The 23,209-nt window shown below is 39.4% G+C and overlaps 2 protein-coding genes across 4 annotated transcripts in view; one reads left to right on the top strand and one right to left on the bottom strand.

Annotated features, from left to right (window-relative positions):
* elk4 (ETS transcription factor ELK4) overlaps positions 1-7,693 on the top strand; it is a 14,831-nt gene extending 7,138 nt beyond the window's left edge. For 2 of the 3 annotated variants that reach the window (XM_007569825.2, XM_007569824.2), the window contains exons 5-6: positions 3,492-3,611; positions 3,691-7,693. In XM_007569825.2, the coding sequence (XP_007569887.1) occupies positions 3,492-3,611; positions 3,691-3,789 (219 nt within the window). In that variant the 3' untranslated portion in view covers positions 3,790-7,693. The remainder of the gene's footprint in view (positions 1-3,491; positions 3,612-3,690) is intronic. The other variant, XR_477545.2, reaches the window with a different exon arrangement.
* mfsd4aa (major facilitator superfamily domain containing 4Aa) lies at positions 5,615-23,209 on the bottom strand. The gene is made up of 12 exons (XM_007569823.2): positions 23,070-23,209; positions 22,753-22,838; positions 22,301-22,601; positions 19,400-19,598; positions 17,150-17,401; positions 15,376-15,505; positions 14,786-14,901; positions 13,685-13,858; positions 12,437-12,584; positions 12,278-12,348; positions 11,106-11,226; positions 5,615-10,247 (listed from the first exon to the last, which is right to left on the bottom strand). Exons 3-12 carry the CDS (start codon positions 22,531-22,533, stop codon positions 10,195-10,197), a joined length of 1,497 nt encoding a protein of 498 aa, XP_007569885.1. The 5' UTR covers positions 22,534-22,601; positions 22,753-22,838; positions 23,070-23,209; the 3' UTR covers positions 5,615-10,194.

Raw genomic sequence — 23,209 nt, 5'->3', positions numbered from 1 at the left:
CAAACAAATCTGTTTGAAGATAAAAATATAATAAAGTGCAAAATACTTGAGACCCCCTTTAAAAATGCTCATAACTCCCAATTTTAACATATAACACATCTTAATATGCGTTAAGTGAAAATCATCCACTGTCTACTTTATCGCTACTGCTGGGGGTTCAACCAATCAGCAGCAAGCAAAGTAAATGCCAATGGTCCAGGGAGGCGTCAGTGTGATGGTTTGCTCTGAATCCAAACTCTGAGTCAGTTTTCTGATGCAGGGTTAAAGTTCATTCCTTCAGTCTGATTCAAAGCTCCTGCTGGACTTGAACCTGCAGCACATTGTGTTCTTTTCTGATCAGCGTTTACTGCGTGGAGTTAAAACCAAACTTTACCAGGCCATTTCTTTGTTTCACATCTCTGTTGTAAATGACATCTTGGATCTCAGTGAGGCAGCATGTATAAATAGATCAAAACTGTAGTTAAAATAATCAAATCAGAGATTATAAAAGTTGACAGGTCAGACCTTAGAATGGAAAAAAAAGTATCTGGCCTGAAGGGTGCATTTCTCTTTTTCTTTTTTTTAATCCAAGTTTGGATTACAATTCTGATTTATTTGGCACAAAGCAAGTACTGGGCGTTAAGAAAGAGCTCTTTACTGTCAGTCGCTGCTTTAACCATAAAATTGCGCAAATCGAAATTAGCTGAATGGAAATATGCCAGTTTCTTACACTTGTACAACCAGATATTTCTCTTTTATTTACTCTTTTTTTGCATTGTTTTTCACTGATGTTGGACAGGATATGAACCTATATGACCCGCTTTTTCTGTCATGGTCCCATTTTACATGAGAAAACCCAAAGTTTTAACAGTTTCTTGCTCTCATCCACTTTCCTGTTTTACATTCAGACATCTTTCAACTGGTGGACATCTAAACGAAGACAATACCTTATTCCCACGATTAATTTCAAAACGCAACCAGTTAATAGCTTTCTAATTATTATTATTATTATTATTATTCAAACAAAAAAAAAAACAGCAACAACATGTCTTTGAATGTGTGAATTCATAATCCAAGCCCACTTTAAAGTGTGTTCCAAATAGTTCCAAGCCAAATGTGACTAAGAAAGTGACTCTTCAGCTCCCAGATGAGCAGCAGGGGGCAGTAGAGCTCCAGCAATGTCTCCTTGTTTTTGGCTGTGTGTTGTGTCAGGGTGGATTAGATCTGCTTGTTCAGGTCAGACCTGGTCATGGCTTCCAGCTCAAACTCCCTGTCGGCTCACATATGGAGAGGACCAACATTTAGCTCTCTGTTTGCCTGTGATGGTCTTTAAAGCTGAAACTACTTTTTGCAGCATCAACACAAAACATAAAGAAAAAAAAAAAGGAGATTCTAGGTTAATTTCAGTTGATTATTCAGCAATAAGTATCACAATTTTGTGGTTTTCCGATATCTTGCATGATTTTTGTTTCACCTAACGATAATTCTTGCTTTTCAACCCTGCATTACACCGTAGAAAGTTGGAATAACCAAGTGTTTTCTATCTTATGTTGCTGCTTCTTTTCACAAGATGCTCTGAAGAAACAGATATTTCTCACAAACTTTTTTTTTTGTCACATTTCCTCCGCAAACACGTTTGAAGGTGCAAAACCTCTTTGTTTTCACTTTCTACCAAATTTTCCTCTTCTCATCCTCCACTCCACACAGGAACCTTCACAGTTGGACCTCAGCTGCGAGTTTGGAGGAGGAGGTGGCAAAATGTGGCTCTAGTTGGAAAAACAGTTTAGAAAAAAGGTTTCAGACGCCTGTAATCTGCGAATGGATGATATATGTTTTAGTCTGTGAGGCAGACACCTTATCTGATTTTACAATTAGGCTTAAAACTTTATTTTTTGATAAAGCTTTTAGTTAGACTGGGTTAGGTTACCCTGACTTGCGTCTGTAGCTGTGCTGCTATAGGTCGTACAGCCCTGTAGCGGTTAGATGGTGGATACCAACTCGAACATAACACGCCGTTCCTTGCAAATGTGAAACTTTACTCAACTAAAATTTTACAAAGCAGCTAAGTAAATTACCGCTTTATATTTTGTCTAGAAAAGTTCGTTTAGGGGAAGCTAAGTGTGCTGAACATTTTCAAAGTTAGCAAAAAAGCTAAAGAGCTGATTAGTAGAAGTCTGTGCCCCACTTCAAATAGAACACAGTTCCAAACCCACGGGCCCATTTCTGTCCTAGTGTGGAACAGAGAGCAGCCTGCGCTGACCCGCTGACCTCATCTGTCCTCACCTTGGACTTTCTACGTTAGGTTCTGCCTCAGAGCCGGTCCCAACCCCGCTGGTCCTGAGGAGACAGACCAGTAGCATATGCTGTGCCAGCTGTTGCTCCGTTGATATAATGGCGTTTTACAGCAATCATTTACAACAAGCTTTGAGCGCTGACATTTTTATGAGGAGGATAAACAGCCAGAGCAGGGCAGCCGATAGCCATACTAATTAAACTGCCGATATTAATCTGATAGCCTGTGGCTTCAATAAGCAGAGAACAGCTCACATACCGAACAACTAGTATCATTGCTATGTAATGTTACTGTGATTAGACTAGTACTTATTAACATTAGGGAGTGTGTGATGGGTAAATGTTTGTGTTCTTACTATTATTAATAGTAGAACTTTAATTTCTTTTTTTTTTTTTTACTAAAATGTAAAACTAAAATCCAGTGATATGCGATTGATCAACACAAAGTAGTAGGAATCAAGATGTGTTCAGATATTTAAACACATTTTAACACATTGCATTTTGTATTTTGGTGATAAATCTCAATAGTGTGGTGTGCAACTCCTTTCGGTTTGCCATCCATCTTCCCATCAACTCCAACCAGCTCCCCTGTCCTGGCTGAATAAAAGCGTCCCGCATCATGATGCTGCCACCACCAGGGATACTCACTGTTTTCTGTCTCAAAAGCTATTCACATTGTTTCTCTAAATGTATCTTCAGAGTAAAGGAGCTGAATTCAAAATAGGTTCCAGATTTCTCAAATATTTAGAGAGAAACTATTTATTTTCATCCACCTCACAATTCATCACTACTTTGTGTTGGTTTATTTAATAAAATCCCAATAAACCATGATAGAGTTTTATGGTTGAACCGATTGCAGTTTCCAGACCTGATCTGCCGGATCAGATTTTGTGTGTGTGTGTGTGTGTGTGTGTGTGTGTGTGTGTGTGTGTGTATGAAACTTTGCTAAAAAATGGTGACAAAGTTGCTAAGCTGGGAACAGTGGGGTGACTTGTTAACTGTGGACGTGCAGACGTGAGCTGGTGGGTGGAAAAAGGGAACAGTGGCAGATTTTCCAGCCTCAGTGGAGCTAGATAAGAACATATTTTGCATGTAAACATTGCTGATCTCCCAAAATAGATTAAATTGGTGCAGCGCTGTAAAGTTTGTGGTCAAAGTGAATCTGTTTTCAGGTTGGTAGTTTATGCTGCTTTAACCGTCAATGTTTCTGTCCCTCCCAGACTCCAACCCTCCTGCTGACTCCCAGTCCTCTGCTGTCCAACATCCACTTCTGGAGCACGCTCAGTCCCGTCGCTCCCCTCAGCCCAGCCACCAGACGCCAGGGAGCCCACCTGTTCCAGGTGGGTGTGTGAAAACGGCTCTACTTCCTGTTTCTCTGTACTCTAAAGCTGAACACCATCATTTACTTTTCTGTCGCAGTTCCCGTCAGTCCTGAACTCCCAGTTCCAGATTCCAGTCCAGAGCCTGGATGGGACCAACACACCCGGACCCATTTCCCCAGACCCCCAGAAAACGTAGACACGGCCCAGACCCGTGTGTGACAGACGATGAGGGCGAAGCGTTCACTTGGTCTTGTGGCATTCGCCCCCTCAGGACCCTTTTCTGTTCGCCATCCTGATGCATTCATTTTGTCTGGCTTATTTTGGGATCACAGCAGATGAAAAGGAGAGAGGAATTTCCATGGTAACCGCACCGGACACAATCTGCTTCACACCTAATGGGATTCCAGCTGTGGCTTTGCTGCCAGACCGGTTCTTCTGACCTGAGTCAACTCTGGTCGTTTGTTGCTCCAACTGATCATACGCCTGCCTCAGCTGCTCACTACCTGACCCACACCACCTCCACCCTTCTGTCTTATTCTGACTTGTGGCCACAATCCAAACTGAACCTTAAGTTATGCTTCTGCAGTGCTTTGCAGATGTTCTAACATTCCTTTCACAGTTTTTTCTGTGATACAATCCCAACATTCAGTGCGTTTCATTTGGATTGGATCTCAGAGAGTGGGAGGAGTGTGAATACTTATGCAAGCCACTGTGTGTGTTTGTTTTAATGAAACTTATGTGAACACCCTGACGGTCATGTTGACCTGTTCTGCCTTCTTTAGGGAAGAAAGAGAAGCCATACAGCATTTTTGGCCACAGAGGGCACCCATCCAGCCGTAGTTCTCTGTCATGGATCACTAGTGTCATCGGCTTGTTGGGGAGGGAAACCAGAGAACGGAAACAGAGGGAAGCGGCTCGTTTGTTAGTGAGTGAGCTTTTTTATTATCACCAGCTGGCCTTTAAAACATTGTTTAGAAATGAGAAGGGAAAAAAAAACACGTCAGGGCAACTGTTTGCAAGGATAAGATGGATGCAGGGATTTCTGTGGTTGAAATGTCTCCCTATGATTTTGTGAAAAAATGAATACCATAAAAACTTTTTGATGCTCGCTATTTGTGGAAATCCTGAGCAGTTGTTTGTTGCATCTTTATAGATCCAGTAAGAACCTTATAGGCATTTAGTTTAACTTCAAATTAAAAACATATTTTGTTGAATCTCCAGTAGCAGTCAGACTTGCAACAAATCTAGAAAATCCTCTGACTAAAGATAGTTGTTGCATGGGAGTCTTATGACTGTAATGACATGCTAACAGCTAAATATCCAGGGACAAAGACAATATTCCACAGTAACATGTCCTGGATGACATCATCAGTAGTTACCAAACACTGCTAATCCACCTCATTTGCTTTGGCCGCTCCCCTTTAACTCTCTGCCTGTCCGTATGGTTACCAAGCCGAGCAGAGAGGGTTTGAACTTCCTGTTCCTCTCTCTGCTCTGCATCATGAAGCCTCCTCTTCAACTCTGCTTGGAATTATTGTAGCTTTTACGATGCTAATCAGTTGCTCCTATTTGGAAAAACAATACGTTGTTGCCATGGCTACGCATTCTAGCTGTCAACAAGTTAAAAAAAAAAAAAAAGCAAGCTTAATTGAATAAAAATGCAACACCTCAACCAAAAGGATTAACAAAAGTGTAGAAGAAGAAATGAGAGCTAGTGTAGCTCCTGCTGCCACCACCAGTGGCACTGTTCTAGAACAAGTTTGATTCCAGTTCAGCCCTGGACATCCCTACATACATGTAATATTTAGCACTTGGTTATTGCTTCAGTATCTGCTTAGTGACATGCATATTTGTACAACTCCAGGTTCGTTCAGTCTGTCCTGTAAACTTCTACGTTCTTGGCAGCAGATGCTGCCATCTTCCCTCTGTTTCCAGTTTAAAAAGCTCCAAACAATACGGATGGAATTAAAGCCAAGACTGTTGATGGCTCTTATTTTTTGTTTGTTATTTTTAACCGCAAATAGCAATACCTTTGCTTGCCCAACAGTCAGCCAAAACATTATAACCTCTTTCTGCTGCTGAGCTGGGAATGCACCGATAAGTCAGCCGGAATCAGGTCTGCTCAAGACAACATTCACTAGCAACATTCTTCGGTGTGGAAGTTCTTACTGTGGGAAGCAAGAAAGGGTTAAAAGTGACTTAAATGTAAATGTATCGTCAGCCGTTTGCTGACAATATTTTCAACAGAAAATAGGAAAGCTAAACATATTACTGAAAAGTTGTTCCCTTATATATTTTCCTAAGGTTTTATTCTCCAAATTTAAATAGCCACCGCTCACAGGAAACATTTTATTTGCTGTTTTTTTGTTCTTTTTTTATTGTAATTGACTAAAATGAAACAGAAATGTCCAACAGCAGGGCATCATGTGTTTGGACGCCAGTTTGTAGCTTAAAGTTGCTTCTCAGCTTTAATGCTTAAAACCCAAGGTGTCAAACTCGAGGCCCGTGGGCCGAATGTGGCCCACTATTTATATGGCCCCTCTAATCTCAAGATCTCCACATGAATTCAATCAGATTATTTTTTAACGATACATTGTCAAATTACATCAAAGATTAAAGTTGATTTAAGTTTAAGAAGTAAAGCGATAATATTCTAACAGTTCCTTAATAGGTAATTTTATCAATTAATTTCATCAAAGATGCAACTATTATTTTAGTTATCGATTAAATGTATTGATTATTCTGACAATTAAACTATGTGAAGTATATATAATATATAAATGCATATAAGAGCATTTCTTTAGTGAATGCTGGATCATTTGTCACAAAAGATGAATCTGCAACTAAAAATACTTTTAATATCAACATGTAAAAAAAATCTCAGGCGATTCTGCTTGACTTGACAAACACACTGAAAAAGTGAAACATTTGATCCAAGTTAAAAAAGATGGACTTAATCAAATTAAGTTTACCCAAGTACATATATTAATCTAAGTTATGTTATACACGCGTGAATAAATTATGTTTGACAAACTTAATTCGATTTCATGTAACAATTCTTTCTCCTTTTTTCAGTGTAGTTAATAAATGGGTAGCAAAGGTGCTATTTTTAAGAGTCTGAACGAGGTGAAATTAAAACTGCCACTTTAGGATTTCTGGGTAAAACATTTACGGCTCTTTTCTTTTATCTTAAATGCAAATTGTATATATTTTTTTTGTACAGTTTTGACTTAATTGCTGCTCTGACTCCGTTGTACTTTCAGCAAACTCCTTTTTGTGGATCCGTATACTCGAGCTTAATGGTTAATCGATTACTAAATCAGCTTACAATTATTTCAATAACCAATTCATCCAATTAATCGCTATCCAAGCTCTCGTTGCAACCAGAAATGAAAGAGAGTGACAAAGCTGCATCACTCTCTCCTTCTGATTGGGTACTGATGTTCCGGGTCGTTCTCTCTCCGTCTGATTGGCTGGTGATGTTTTGGTTCTTTAACCCAGAGCGCTGCCTGGACATTTCCCTGCTGCCTGCCTATCAGCCACCTGATTCCCACTCCACGCGTTTTACCTGACTTTAAAGCCATAAGTCTGATGCAGACTCCAGACGTACTCCCCGCCTCTCTATGCCATCTAACACTGAAAGCGTGCGTGGCGCTTGTTTACACCGTACTTGGATTAAAGAAAAAAAAACACAGAGGTGTGTTCTGTTTTTAACCAAAGTGTTGAACTCTAACCCAGGGACGGGTTAGACGGGTTGGTGCAGGACACGCGCTCACTCAGATGGAAACGGTGCCTTACCGCAGCCAAGCCCAAGGTCAGCCTCACTAAGCTCTCTCACACTTGGAGCTCTTTTTATTTTATTTGATTTTATTTTAAATTTCAGACGCCGTATCTTAGATGTCGACCAAACCAGAGAATTGGAGGAAACTCAGCAGCGGTGTAATTCTGGATGCATTACTGTACATACAGACAGCGACATGAGCCGACGCGCTCAGCATGTAAAATACCAGCTTCACGTCGGCGGCCATGTTCCTTCTTAACCTGCCTCTAAATGTTTGCTCAGAAAGTGTATAGATAAATATATATATATAGAGAGAGAAGGAGAAAAAAACCCTGTCTTTAACTCATTGTAACCTCCATTTATTTTCCTGTAATGCAATAGAATTTTCAGAATAATTTCTATTTTTGTAAATCAGTGTCTGCTTTTTAATATTCCTCTTTGTGCATGTTTTTTTTTGTATCCTTGTTTTATTTTGTGTAATTTTTGGGGAATTAATTTTTTTTTTCCTTTCTTTTTTTAGGAATCAAAGCCTTATTGGGACAAAATCAAAGTCTGTTTTGTATGTTGACTGTTTTTTGATATTGTGTTGATATTGTACATGCAGATGTTGTGATCAGACGTTTGCACTTAAGAGTCGGGGGTTCCTGTCATATTGGATTCTGTCACTTTTCTAGGATTTCCTTTGATGACTAAAGAAATGTATTTTTCCCCGTAAAGGGAGGACTTCATTATGCACTTGTATTTTATAAGAACAAAAGGAGCTAAATCTAAAGTTTTACAGTTTGTATGAAAAAAAAAGACTAATTTGTAATTAGGCACTTGCACAAATATTTATAAAAATGTCTACAACCCATAGAACAGATATATAGAATAAGCATTTTTTGCTGTAAGTTTAATAGTAAAAACTATGAAATGGCTATAAAATGATCCCAAAGCTTTTTTTCTCCTCCAGTCATCTTGGAGTTTAGTTTTTTCTTCATATCTGCTCTCTTGATTCTTTTCCTTGAAATGTAAAAAGTCGTTTTTAAAGAATGACTGTTTTTGCTTTGCTTTGTCCAGTTCGATGCTTATTCAAAATGTTTACAAGCTGCTTGTCTTGAGTGGCATATTGATGTGCGAGAAGCCTAGAGGAATTCTGTACAAGAGACCAATAAAACAAATGTCTAACTGACACCAGGTTTAATGTGTGTGTAAATCTAATCAGTCTTTGGAAACCCGGTGGTTTCTTTAAACTCCAGATCTGGTTCATGTTATTGAGATCCAGTTGAAATCAGAAGTTTGCGTAAACTGAATAAAGACATTTTTTTCCTCCCCAACTGAAGTGAAATCAGAACAAACTTCTCTTGTCTTAGATGAGTTAGAATTACCTAAATTATTTCTATTTCCAGATGCCACAATGATGAGACTCATAATTGTTTTTTTTAAAACATATTTATCTCTGAATTAAAATCCTTTCAATGAGACAAAATGCAGGAGTGACCAGAGTTTCCTCTGGCTGGATAGATGACAGTATTGGTGTCAAAGTTCATACAGGTGGAAATTATTTCAAATAATGCAAAAATATTAGCGACAAATTAAAATCTTAAAACACAAAGTACTCATCTGTTAAACACTTTTTGGATTCTCTAGTTTCAGTGAATGGAACATTTATCCACTGGCTTTAATTCAAAAGCTGAGTGACGCACCCAAATCTGCTTTTCATTATTTTTTTAAAGGTTGACTCAAAACAGCAAGTTTTAAAAAAGGGCGCAAAATCATTTTCTTAATGCTTATAATAAAGTTTTTTTCTATTTACATCAATATTCTGATTCAACAACATTTATCCCAAAGGGAAATTAAATATTTTAGTACTTCCAGCCATCTTCTAAAAGTGGTTAATGTAAATCTCCAGTAGCAGTCAGTCTTACGACTAAGCCGAGGAGGCCTCTGACTGAAGATAGTTGCTGTATGAAAGTCTCATGACACGCAAACAGCTCAAAACCCAACGACAAAAAAAAAACATTCTTCACAACATGTCCTGGATGAAGACAGTTGTTGGCTCAGACATAAAACAATTCCTCGTTCCCATAGTTACACATCATAAATGTTGATGAACCAGAGGGAATAATTGTCCAAAGATTGAACCCCTCAGCTTGAGTGACAGTTCTAGAACAATGCAAATATGCAAAACTCTGTCAAAGTTTTGGATCTGCAGTGATTTATGCATTTCTTAAGAAAATCTGATTCGATTATTTGTTTAGTTAAAATATTGGAAGTTCTGTTCATTGATTAGTAGAAGAAAAAAAAACTTTTTCAGTGATTCTTTTTATTATTATATCTTGGCAAATGTGACAAAAGATTTGGACAACACTGTCAGAAGAAACCAGCAGTGCCTGTTGCTGTGCCCTGCCAGTCAGCTGGCTGAAATAAAGCCGTTACACTTTTCTGTTGCTCTCATGAAAGACAGCAGGTCTTCATCAACCTGATACTGTTTTTTTATACCACAGAAGAAAAGAACAAACATTTCTGCTCAATAAACACTTGAAAAATGAAACCAACTCCTGTTTTAAATGTTAATTTTTCCTCCAGGCTAAATATCAAAAGATAAAACATAATAGAAAACAGAACAATATCATATTAGCAGCAAGAGGAAAAATTGATTCCCTCTGTTTTAAATAAAGCAGTTTGATCAAGTTTGACGTGTTTGTTGAAAGTGTTTGTTGTACCATGTTACAGTGAAACGACAGCTCTGACTGCCACACCGGCTCAAGCCCAGAAACCTGAGGTTAGAAACCGTCCTCAGACTGAAGCAGTCAGTCCAGCTGTCATGATGTCTGGACATCAGGAGCCTCCGCTCTTCGACTCATCCTTCATGTCCAGACATGGAGTCGAATCTGAAAGACAAACATTTGCAACTGAAGTTCAGTCAAAAATTAGACGCTTAGATTCAAACGAATGCATCGTTGCTCCCTGGGGGGCTCCTATAGTTTTTAATGCCTCTTCCAAGCTGGTTGGAGATCAGAGCAAAACAGATGCTACATATGTTGATCTCTGTCACTGAAGTACCACAAAGTTTTAGAGACAGGCTAAGAAGTTTCAACAGTAAAGTCATAGCATTAAAGTCATAATGTTTATGACTTTATTATGAGAATAAAGTCAAATGACCGTGATAAAATCAGAGGACATGAGAATAAAACAAGAGTACTGCTGTACGACAGTAAGGTCAACAAAAGCACAAAAAAACAAGTCATGAGAAAATGAGAACAAAGTTGTAATAATATGAAAGTAAAGTCATAATATCAGAATAAGGTCGCATAGCAGGAGACATTTTATGGAAATTCCTCCAGGAAAAATAATTAAAAAAAAAATTAAATGAGGAACGTTGAGCATCTTGTGAAGTTATACTTTGGAATCGGCTTTACAAATAAGTTCTTAATCTTTTAACAAATCACCATCAGATAATTGTCAATAGCAGGACGACTGCAAAAAAAACAAAAACACCTGAGTCAATTTCCAAGACAGAATCACTGACTGGACCAGCTTCAGGTCTTTAACTGTTACAGCTTTGCTTGCATTAAAAAAATAAAACATTTTTTTTGTAATTTTCTTGTAATATTGTCTCTTTATTCTACTAATATTAGGACTCTATTCTCATATTTAAAAAAAAAAAATCTTATTCTGGCCCCAGGACTACTTTGCTGGTGTCTGAGGATGTGCAGTGCGGCGTCGGCATCGTGTTTGAGTGGATCTACCTGTCTGAAGGTTTCTGTGAACCCGGTGGACGTAGAGGAGCAGCAGGAACAGACAGAAGCCGATGAAAGACGTTATGGTCGTACACAACAGGAAGGAGTAGCTGCCTTTACTGTGGATCACCTACAGAAAGCAACACACACACACACACACACACACACACACACACACATCCTGAGCTCCAACCCTAAAACATCAGCTGTAAGGTTTAGACAACAGGGTAGAGAACATTTACTGCTGCTACATCTCATAGCTTAACTAATCTAATCTATTAAATTAAATAATGATTTCAATGGGGTTTTTTTAAATAAATGATGTTAAAAAAAACAACAAACATAATTAGTTTTTTTTAACAACAAAATTTTGAAATTGGAAAAGGAAGATCCACTGTCAGAAACCAGCAGTCCCTAGTTAGAGGTCTATCAAAAACAAAAAACAAAGAAAGGCATCACTAAGTCTGAGTTTTGTTTACAGAAACCTCCTAATCTATTTTATTTACCATTTCTGTTGTGTGGAGCTTTAATTTCCGTTTCATTTATTGGTTTTGGATGTTGTCTTATTTTGGATATTTAAAATATCTTCCATCTTCAGATAGAAGATATTTTCTATATCTTCTATCCAGTATGAACTGGAGGTAGAAGTTTATTGGTCCTTGAGAGGGCAAACATGCTTTATTATCCAATTTTCTATACATTACTTAAAAACTGGTTTCAATACACCAAAATGATCGTTTATCACAATAATTTCTAGGACAGTTTATTCTCCAGAAATTTTTTTATAGTGACCGGATGAGGTATCAGCACACTGAGCATACAGAGCTAGAGTGGAGTTGGAACGGTCCAGTCAAAGTTCCAACCTGAGTTCAGGACAGAGTTAGTGGCGAGACTTGAAAACGTTCAGCGTCTCTCTCTCTCCACCCACGCTGGCTGAACCAGATCCAGATGTGCAAAACTTAAAGACTCACAGCTGGAGCTGCAGCAAAACCTGCCTCTACAAAGCACGGCGTCAGAGAACCGCACGTTTTATGTTTTTGTTCATCCAAATGATTTTCCTTCTACTTCAGTTTACGTGCATTGCTTCAAATCTAATTAATCCAGAGCGCAGCTGGAAAGGAAAGGCTTCACAAATATTTTCTGTAACATTTCATGTGATCAGAATCATGAATGATTCTCACCGATCCCACAAGCAGCTGCAGCAGCATCTCTCCTGTGCTGGCGCTCGTCACCAGGACGATTGTGGCGGAGCCTTCGATGCACAGATAACAAACAAGTCGGCATGGAGACCAGGAGCAACAGATAAGATGAGGTGATGGAAAGGCAGAGCACTATGTGACCTTTGTAGTCCAGGACGTCTTCAGTGAAGGCCAGCATGGAGGGGAACACGCTGCTGATGCACAGGCCCAGAACACAGGTGGCCATGAACAGGAACACATGGCTGGAGTAGAAGATCAGGAGCAGGAGCTGGACCAGGATGACGCCCACCTGACACACACACACACACACACACACACACACACACACGTTTGCATGACTATGTCTGTGGGGACTTTCCATTGACTTCCATTCATTTCTACAGCCTAACCCTTATCCTAACCCTAACCAAAACTCAATTCACACCTTAGTCCTAAATCTGACCCCTGACCCAAAAGCAGCGTTTCCCCTCGTGGGGACCAGGCTTCGGCCCCCACAAGGAGCAGTGGGTCCCCACAACATAGTATGCGTCAGGAAAATGGTCCCACAAGGTATTACAAATGGTGAATGGGTTGTTTTATTTTTGTTCTTTTCATCAAAAGTTCTTCTTCTGAGAATATTCAGTGTCTACAGACTCAGTTTGAATCTGAAAGCTAACTCCAGTCCTGGTGCATGGAGCTCAGCTCAGACCCACAGCCTCTCATGGACTTACTTTATCGCCACAAAACAGCACAAAGCCCAACAATGAATGGCCTTTTATGAAATTAGAAACTGTATCATATCTCTGATATGAACATTTTGGTAACCCTTTATTTGATGGGGTGTGCATAAGGCTGACATGACACCATTAAACATGACATAACATGTCATGAACACGAAGACATCTTCATGAATGTCTCACTGTTGTCATGAAGTGACATTCGGTAAATAATGACACTTTAATGCAAAGTCAGCATTTTTATTGGTCTTTCAATGCAACTTCTGGAGCAACTTTGCATTAAAAGTGTCATTATTTACCGAATGTCACTTCATGACAACAGTGAGACATTCATGAAGACTCCTTCATGTTCATAACAGATGTTATATCATGTTTATGACAGTGTTATGTCAGTCTGACAGCCAGTCAAATAAAGTGTTACCAACATTTCCAGCTCTAATAGCTGCTAGCAGCAGCAGCCGCTGTAGGACTGTGGGCCTGCTTCACCTTTTGAGCAGGTATGAAAAAGACAATAGAATCAGAATGCCAGACATGCGTCTTCATAACAACACTGTGCAAACAGTTTAGCTCCCACATTATATCCTGGCGTTTACATTCCCGCCCATTTCAAAAATTTGACTCCAAGCAGCGTGCCAGACCTCTGCTGGACCTCATTTCAGCAGCTGCCTCATACCAGACTAACGGAGAGCAGAGCCGGTGCTGCGTATCGGTAGGAGAAGAAGATGAAGCACAGCCTTCCTGCCGTGATGGAGGCCCAGAACACGCTGTCCAGACAGCCGGCTGCCTTGTAGCCCATGAGCAGAGGGGGGGAGACGGCGTAGGTGTAGACGAAGCCGGCGTAGCAGCCCTGCAGGAGAAACCATGAGAGCAGCAGGTGAAGCAAAGCCGCTGGAGGAGGAGCTGGTGTCTGCATACAGGAATGTTAGCATGGATTAATGAAGCCAGGCTGGGCTGCTCTAAGGTTTTCACCCACCTTCAGATGGCTCACCTGACAACCATTCACTTCAACGGGTTTCATGGGATACAAAGTGAAACTGTTCTAATTTTAAGTAGACAAAATCCACTCCCTTGCTGAGGTGGACATTTATCATATCACTTTATCATGATAAATTTCTTAGAAGAATTTTCATTTATTGTCATGATAAATTCCTATTCATTCAGTTAAAAAAAAGGCAGTAATGTCTGTCATTTTTAATATTTCTCTCTGGTATTTGTTCAGCAAGAGCCTCGATAAAATCCAATAAATTTGAAAATATGATTAAATGCAGTTACTGTGTGCAGTTTAGTGATGTAACTATGTTACCTTCAGCTGTTATAAAAATGCTGTATGTATCAAACATGACTGAATCAAAACATGACTTTGCAGTTTGATGCCTTGAAATTGGGCCTCTGTCTCTTTAAGAAGCTCCTCCTCTTTCCCACACTGCCTTCAGGAGAGGCTTCAGTCGAGTGCTTGTTTTTGAAGGACAATTTTCTTTACAGGGACTTCAATGTCCAGTTTAATTTGTGCGTGTTTTGTTTACTTATTTTTGGAAATATAAAATGTTAGAAATGAAAAGACTGGTCCAGTCAAAGTTCAGACCAGAATCCAAATGAGAGTCACTGGGAAAATTTGAAACCTGATGGTAAAAAAACCACTCCATCAAAACTGAGGGGTTTGTATGATTTTGCTAAGAACAGAGGGACCTGCAGCTGTGACTGCAGCAGAGTTTGGTTTAACTGAGCAGCTTCAGAACATCAGCAACAGAAAACATGCGTTTCTGTTTGCGCTCACTATAATTCCATCAGTGATGAAGACGATGGCTCCGCCCAGGGCATGAATGATGAAGAAGGTAGCGGGGTGGCCCTGCAGGTTGCTGGGCCTGCAGCAGTCCAGTAGTCCTCCGTGTCCTGCAGAGACAGGAAGAAGATCTGTTGTCTTCACCAACACACGAGGGCTGAAATGATTAATCATGAGTAATCGATTACTGAAATAACCATCAACTAAATTAGGAATCAATTGTTAATTAAGGTAAAAAAAAGACCATTCACTGAAAAGACACCACAGCCAGAGCAGGAATTGACTCATAAATGTACAAAGAAATCTAAATGTTTTGCATTTAAGATAATAAAAAAACTGTCAGTAAATATGTTCTATCAAGAACTCTTCATGTGGCAGATTTTTGCTTCACCTGGATAAAAAAGTGAACTTTTTACATGTTGATCTTAGAAGAATCTTTTTTAGCAACAGATTCAACCTTTGCTGCAATTACTAATCAAGCGTTTACTGAAAGAATGAAATTATTATTTTCTTATTTAAAACGGGAATCATTTGTTTACTTGTATTTGTGTGTATTTCTAATATTGCATAAAAACAGCTGTCACCTTGCTGTTGCTCCTTGGTGGGGTGGGAACTGATGTCAGGCTTCTTGGTGATCAGAGGGGGGCTGCTCCGGCAGCACCTCACCAGTCTCTCATGGAACATCAATGCGAGAACTGCTGCTGGGACAGGGAGCTGCATGCACACGCGCGCGCGCACACACACACACACACACACACACGCACACACACAGACAGCTGTTTACTCTGATGATGAGCAACGCTTCCTTCCTGTCACCTGATTTCACTCATGAGCTCCGTCTCATAAAAGTCGAGTCCATCCCCTCAGATCCTGTTCAGACGGACCAAACTGGTCACAGTTCTGAAGGAGGACAAAAATGTATACCTGTAATTTATATTCCTACTTGGGTCATTTATTTATTTATTTTTTGTACAGTAACAACTTACTGTGAATCTGTGGAGATAAGAAGCAAATGCTGAGTATTGTGGTCCCGTGTTCCTCAGAGTTGTTTTCCAGTCTAACCAGGCTATAATAAATGCTTAATGTAATAATCCACTTTGCTGTTCAGTGCTTCAGTAAACTGACTGTAATCTGACTGTTTTTGCAGAGAGAAAAGACACGAAGAAGAATCCTGCTGCTTCCAGGCTGCTTAGCTCCAATCCTGTGTTAAACAGTGGAAATGTTGCTGCTCTTTCATAATCCCATGTTGATTTCTGTCTTTGAGCAATTTATTGACTTACAGTATGAATCAAGCACTCAGGCTGCAGTATGTTAAGTCTCTAATCTGCAGGGCTGTAAAGATTCATGCAGCTTGCAAAATCATACGGCACGCCTTATGAGACAGGACAGCATTTTGTTACATATTTGGGAAAATAAATGACCACACTTTTTTTTTTTTCCTTTTAATGGTTTCCCAAACTAAACTGTTTTAATAATAAAGAAGAAGAAGAAGTTCCTCTTACCTGCAGTAGAAAGATGTCATACCTTTGTGTTAAAAAGTAAATAAACCCAAAGGGTGGCAGAAGCTAAGATAAGCTAAGCTAAGCTGCCTTGAGCTAGTTAAAGTAAAACAGAAGATGTTAAAATCGGCTGGATTGTGACATGCAGATGTTTGTTTAGTTTAAACCGAAGGGAATCTGACATCTGCTCCAATTCAAGAAGACTTCATTTGGGGAAACGGCATGTTGGTGAGCCTCATGTCGTCTTCAGCCTCACGTCGTTGTAAATGGTGATGCTGTAGGCAGGAAGGATCTTCAGTAGCAGTCAGTCTTGCAACGAATCTGGAAAAGCCTCTGACTGAAGACTGTTGCTGTCTGACTGTCTCATGACCATCATGACATGCTAACAGCTCTACATCCAGGCAGCAGAGCTAATGTTCAACAGTAACATTTATGACTATCATGATGACTCACGGGTAACATGGATGACATCACTTGTTAGCTAGCTCTGCTGATCCAGCCGTTTGCTTTTGCCGCTCCCCTTCAAGTCTCTGTCTGGCTAGAAAGCTGAGAGAGAGAGTCTGGGATCTGATGTTCATTATAGTGATAGAACTGAACTTCCTCCTTCTCTCTCTGTATCTATGGAGACACTTTGTTCTAATTTGGAAGTAGAAATTTATTTAAGGTTTTTTTTATCCACCCAAAGCTGCTGTAGGTTACTTTTAGATCATTTTTTTTTACATAATTGTTCAAATTGTCATTATGTCCTGATAGTATTATATGATCATCTCTTCTGTGGTACTACAGTCATCTGCAGAAATTCAAAAAAATAAAATACGTCTATAAACATATAAACGCATGAAATGTAACATGAACTCACGTTGATAACAGCCATGATCCAGAAAGCGTATGACACCCTGGTGACGACCACGCCCTCCGTGTACAGAGGGTACTGGGAGGCGTTGTGCAGCGGGGCGCCATGTCCGGCCAGGGTGTTCCGGAGGTGTTCCAGGTCCGAGCCGGATGAGTTGGCAGTCCAGTTGGCTGAGAGGACGCAGCTGTTCTCCGCCAGGAACGGGTCAACCACCAGAGGGCTGACCAACGCTCCAAGGCCAATGAAGAAATGCAAAGCCTGATGGGAGGAATGAAGGCTGAGGCAACGTGAAGTGGTTCATAACTGAAGTGGAGGAAAAATGGTACATGGGTTTAATTTTTTTTTGGGGACAAATTTAAATGACTTGCTTCTCAAATCTGAGAAGAAGCAGCCTACTGGTGTCCAGATGGCAGGGCAGGAGGGGGAGAAACCTTTTTGGGAGAATGTTGGGGGGTTTGGTGGATTTTGAGATGCCACCAAAACATCTCCAAAAATGTTTCATGACTGGACTGGATCTGTGTTTTAGGAATCTATAAATCCATTCTTCCTACCAGAACTGCACACTTAAAGTACAGAGAACGTCGCTCTTCCTTTAAACAATCAACATTCCAGAAAGCATCATCATCTCTTTCCAGGATAAATGTGATCAGATTTCCCATTCAGGGTTTTCAGCTGCAGCTCTTCACAGCTGAACTCTTTCTATCCAGGAGACAGAACTTTTACAAGAAAAGACTCATTTTTATGGAAGCCCATTTCCACCATGAAATAAAAAAAATAAAATTAAAATTAAAATTAAATAAAAGCCCAGCATAAAGTCAGAATTTTGAGTTTTAAAATCATAATTATGAGATACTGAAGCAAACCTCCTGGAGAAACAGTGCAACTTTGAATCTCATAATTATGACTGTGAAACTTATAATTATGACTTTATATTTCATAATTATGACTTTGAAAGTAGAAAATATTACCTTTATTCTTATAATGATGGCTTTCTGTTGGACTTTTATTTTTTTTCTTCCATGGCAAAAATGAGCTTCCAAACATTTTATATGGGTAAAATACATTATCATCATTATTATTTATTTAAGTCTCTAATGTAATTTTGGTCATAGAAAAACATTCAACTACTTTTAGACATCTATCTGAAGCTGAAAAAAAGCACTTTAAAAACATGCAAAGGTATTTTTGGATATCTGTTAAAACATTTTCTGATTCTATCTTCACTTTATCTAACTGAATAATTATAATCACATTCAATAAAATCAAACTAAGTCTTCATTTCATTCAGGTTTGCGTTCATCACTAAAGCCTCCAACAATGAATCCAGCCAGTCACAACTGTGATCCATAAAGTTCCATTTTTACACAATAAGACAGTTTGTGCTTTGCAGTGAAGATAATTAAAATGACTTTTACAGTTTCATTGTGCTCCCGTTCTAAAAGTAATAACCTGGCATTACTTTATGATTACAGTTTGAAAAGTCACAAACCTGCAAGTCAATAACTTTCCCTCTCTAGCAGCTGAACCTGAAGTTTCCAGAGTTACGCCTCTCTCAGTGCTGGTGCAGAACTAGAATTAAAAAAAAACCTTTCATTACAGCTCAGGCTGTGAATATTCATCCTACTGTTCAACAGTAACGGGTAGGAGGAATATTTCTCTGACAGAGAGCAACTTTTCTGGCATGGTTCCACTTAATTAAAAACAGAAAAAGATTGGAGATTGACCATGACCTCAGTTTATCATCAGAGTCTTTGAAATAACTCAACTTTCTAACTCTTATCAGCAAGAAAAACATGTTGAGTTCTTTCATTAATCTCTTCTCTCTCATGTCTGAGGTCAGTGTTGCCTACTGATAGAAAATCAGAAGCTTGTGTCCTTGAATTGGAATTTTATTTTATTACATTTTTAGCTTAAAAAGCTTAGTTTGTGGACAAAAAGGTTCTTGTCAGATAAAGCTGCCTAAGATTTTTTTTAAACATTCTGAGTTGTTCCATTGGATGCAACACAAGGAAACACCAAACAAGATGACGGAAACGCTGCTGATTGTTCCGATTAGTGATGATGACATTTTCTGGACTTTGGTTCCAGTTCTTCAGTAAAGGCTGACAGTGGGACCTGACTGGATGTAGCATTGCAAATAATAATTATAATATAAAATGTATTAATAACATTTATTTCGGCCATAATAAATACATAGTAGCTGTGTAAAGTGTGTTTTCATGACTCGGCAGATGTGGCCCAACAAATCTGACTGACCTGCAGGAAGATGGCAGAGTCCTTCTGGTAGAGCCTCACCAGCTGCAGGTTCCCGATTGTGTCTATGACGCCCATGGCGGCTCCCGCCACTCCCATGGCGACGGACAGCAGGATCACATGGTGACACAGCGGTATGATGGCAAAAACCAGGGAGATGACAAGTGCCGAGGCGAAGAGGGCCGACAGGGAGGACAGCAGGCTGGAGGAACACAGACAAGCCGACATGTTAACAAGCATTCTGCTGGCGTTCTGAGTTAACTTTGAGTTCTGTTTTTCAACCCATGGATAGCAATACTGGTCAGGTTTCTCTTTCTAACTGGGTTTATTTCCTACATGAAGCCACATCAACTATGTCTCCTGTGCTTCCTCTGTAAGGGGAACTGCTGCAAAAATCAGTGACTTGAGCTTCTTTTCAGAACTTCTTTTTACCAAATGTGTTAAAACTGAGATCATACCAACCTGAATGTGATTGTAATATGAATACTGGATCTTCATGCATTCAATTTAGATTTATTGTATTTTCTTACACTATTACTAAAAAGAACTGAATACATTTCTTCATTAATGTCAAGGTGTGAAACAGTACAGTATTATTTCACTTTTAATGGTAGTCATTTCAAGACTGTACGCAAACAAATTCATCCAGCCCTTAGCAACAAGCTCCAGTTTGTAACCAGATTTTCAGCTTCATAACTGTAGGATCAACACACTTCTCCTCATATTTCCTTCTTTTGCAGACTTTTCATTGTTTTATTTGCCAAGTAACAGAACACCCTGTGATCAGAAGTCAGAAGTCAGAGCTGGGAATGTCACACCCAGTAAGTGTGATCCAGTTGGAGGAAGATCCACAAATAGCACAATAAACATTTAGCGAAAATAAAACAGAGCTGCATATCTGAATATTTCTACAAAGCTGTGAATACACACAAACTCAAAAGCTCACAAAAATGTCTTCACATTGTCATCATGGCGTACTGAATTTTGAGGAAAGAGATTGATTTAAAGCAACTTGGAACAGTAAAACGTGAACAGTTTCTGGATGAACTGTGCAAACCGCTCTATAACATCCCTAACTTTTCATGCAGGAGTTTTTTAGTTTTTACAGACTTACTGGGATAAAGCGTGACGCCCTGTGCTCCCAGTTTAAACAGGACAGCCTCGTACAGCTCCAGTAAAGTTACCTTGATGTTCCACTAACTTGTATTTACCTAGTCAGCTTATCACAGCCCTCCAGCCTCACTGCTGCTTCTATTTAATCTTTACCTTGTGTACTCAGCCATCCCTGCCAACGTTCCCCTTTCCTCTTTAGGCTGTTCCTGATAAATTATATTCAACATCAGTGATCTTCACATCAAACCTGGAACATCATCACATTAATAGCCACTAGAGACTGGTGCAATGATGTCCTTAAAACTACAAAATTAAACTAATTCAAACAAGCAGAACTGTTTAATGGCTGCAGAACCTACAGGTTCAAAGAAGGAAATCCCACAGAGGAGCAGCAGTCTTGTTCTGCTAAGCATAAAGCTAACATCTACCGACACAGCTTCCTGTCCTACTGAGGTGAACATTTTAAGTTGGCTTAACTTTGTCAGAGGGCAAACTTGCATTAGCATTAAATTACTTGAAAATGTTCAATACAGCAATTTTATCACTTCTGACAAATAACTTCTGGGACAATTTGCTGACCAGCAAAATTTGTTATTCTTAAACAAACCACAATTTTCAGATTTTAATTTGCAAAAACAAATGTTGAAAACTCTTTATGTTACTTATGGTTATAATGTGTGGAAAATGAAATTGTCCAATGGACATATTTGTAGATTAGTTACCCAACATGAGCAGGGAGAACAGGTAGCTCTACGATTTACTTTGGACAGATCAACTTTGAGATTGATAAAGTATTTCTGAACTGAATTTGAACTGCATTGCTAAGTCATTTTATCTTGAAATATTGTTTTCACTGTTCATGTACTCTATTGTTTTATTTGATATGGATTACAAAGAAAGCAGCTAAGTACTCCACTGTTTGATTTAAAACACTTCCTGCCAACATGACCGAACATCAGACATCTTGGTGTCCATTTCCTGACCGGTGCTGCTGTCCCTCCCTTTAAAACCACAAACACAGAGAAATTATTTACTGTCCATTTCTGGTTTGTTTGGTTTTTTTTCTTCTTCAGAAAGGGATTTCCTCAACAAACATCCATTATAATTCACGTGTGTGTGTGTCATCATATTTCGGACATTGTACTGAGACAAGCAGATGTTATTTGAATGCTGGACATTTGCCAGTCAAATGAGAAGAACTGTCAGACAGAATTTTGACAAAACTTCTAAACTAAAGTTTTAAAGTTCCCCCCCCCCACTAAGCCTTAAAACTTACTTAATTTATCTTAGAGGCACCTGTAAAGGGGAGGGGGTCCAAGGGGTGCCATCTTGAAAAATGTTGACCTCCCCAAAGTATCATGTTCAGGACATAGAAAGACATTGAGTAATTTTATTCAATCACATCCAAATAAATACATTTATATTTTTTCCCCTAAATTTTTTACTGGCCTTGTCTGGCCACCCCTGTTAGAATTAGTATGCTTCATCTAATATGAAGCATACTCTTTTAATTCTCTTTTTGAATAATCTATGCAATTAAAAAATTTAATTTCTTAGTTTTGTTATTATTATTATTATTATTATTAGTAGTAGTATGTAACATGTTTTTGCCAGATATCATATTAAAGATAGTCAACTTTTTAAATTAAATGTTATTTTTAATTTATATGTAAAAAAAAAAAATCACTTTAATATAAGCTGTCAATGTAATGACGATAAAACAATGACGACTATAGCAGGATCAAACGTACAAGCTCCCCCACTAAACCTTTAAAAACATATTTCTCTCACGTTTTCTTGAACAGTCCGCCCACGGTGCTACCCACGAGCAGAAAGAACTGCTGTGAGAAGAAGACCCAGGTGATCTGCTGCAAGGTGGTCTGGGTCTGGCACCGCAGGTCCAGGATGGTGGGCCCCAGGAAAGCGATGCACAGGCCGAAGCTGAAGAACACGCTCCAGTAGGTGAGAGTTTGCTGCAAGTGTCGCCTGAACAGCAACCAAATCCGCTCGTCCAGCAGCCTCATGGTGGCTCCTTGAGAGCAGATCGAACTCCTCTCGGCCGCCTGCGTTTGGTTTCCTTCTGCTGGCTGGACTGGGAGCGGACACACAAGGTAAACACAACTTAATAAGTGTTAAGAAAAAAAGTTGAGCTTCTCTTTATCCGATCGACGGATGTGATGCTGATTGGCTAATTCTGCGTGGAGGTACAGCCCCCTTTTCAACATTTTCGGTCTGCTCGTTACCACTTTGCCGGTGGCTTGTCCAGCTGATAGTGATGACGAGCACGGAGGAAGTGGCTTCCCGCTCACGTGGAGGGAAAAGGGTCGACCTGTGGGATCAAAAAGTGACACTGTCAACACGAATATACAAAAAAGTTCTTGTAGATTAAAGACAAATACAGTTTGTTTGTGTTTTTTTGGGGGAGGAGGGTCAAACTAGCATAATATGGTCAAATAGCCGTGAGGAATTCGTTATGCTTGTAGATTCATTAACTTTTTTCCCCCATACAGTTTGAGTTGGAGTGTTCAATCATTCTGCCAATGTGTTTTGTTGCCCTTACCGCTGAAGGTGAACACCACATTCTTGTTATTCGGTCATGGGTGTCCATAGTCAGTCCTCGTGCACGTTAGTAGTTCAACAAAGCTGGATCAAATGATGGCTCGTTAGCAGCAGAACACTGATGCTGCGTTCCAGGTGTAC

Source organism: Poecilia formosa, unplaced genomic scaffold (assembly GCF_000485575.1).
Source record: "Poecilia formosa unplaced genomic scaffold, Poecilia_formosa-5.1.2 Scaffold247, whole genome shotgun sequence".
NCBI lineage: Eukaryota > Metazoa > Chordata > Actinopteri > Cyprinodontiformes > Poeciliidae > Poecilia > Poecilia formosa.
The sequence above is the reverse complement of the archived record's forward strand: the minus strand, read 5'-3'. Positions and strand labels throughout refer to the sequence as shown.

Bases quoted from the DNA above. Each gene is read 5' to 3' on its own strand.
- mfsd4aa (XM_007569823.2), bottom strand. From the start codon at position 22,533: ATGAGGCTGCTGGACGAGCGGATTTGGTTGCTGTTCAGGCGACACTTG. The intron at 14,902-15,375 runs GTGACAGCTGTT...CTGTCTCTGCAG, and splicing joins CACCAAGGAGCAACAGCAAG to GACACGGAGGACTACTGGAC. The intron at 12,349-12,436 runs GTCACATAGTGC...TGTGCATCGAAG, and splicing joins AGACGTCCTGGACTACAAAG to GCTCCGCCACAATCGTCCTG.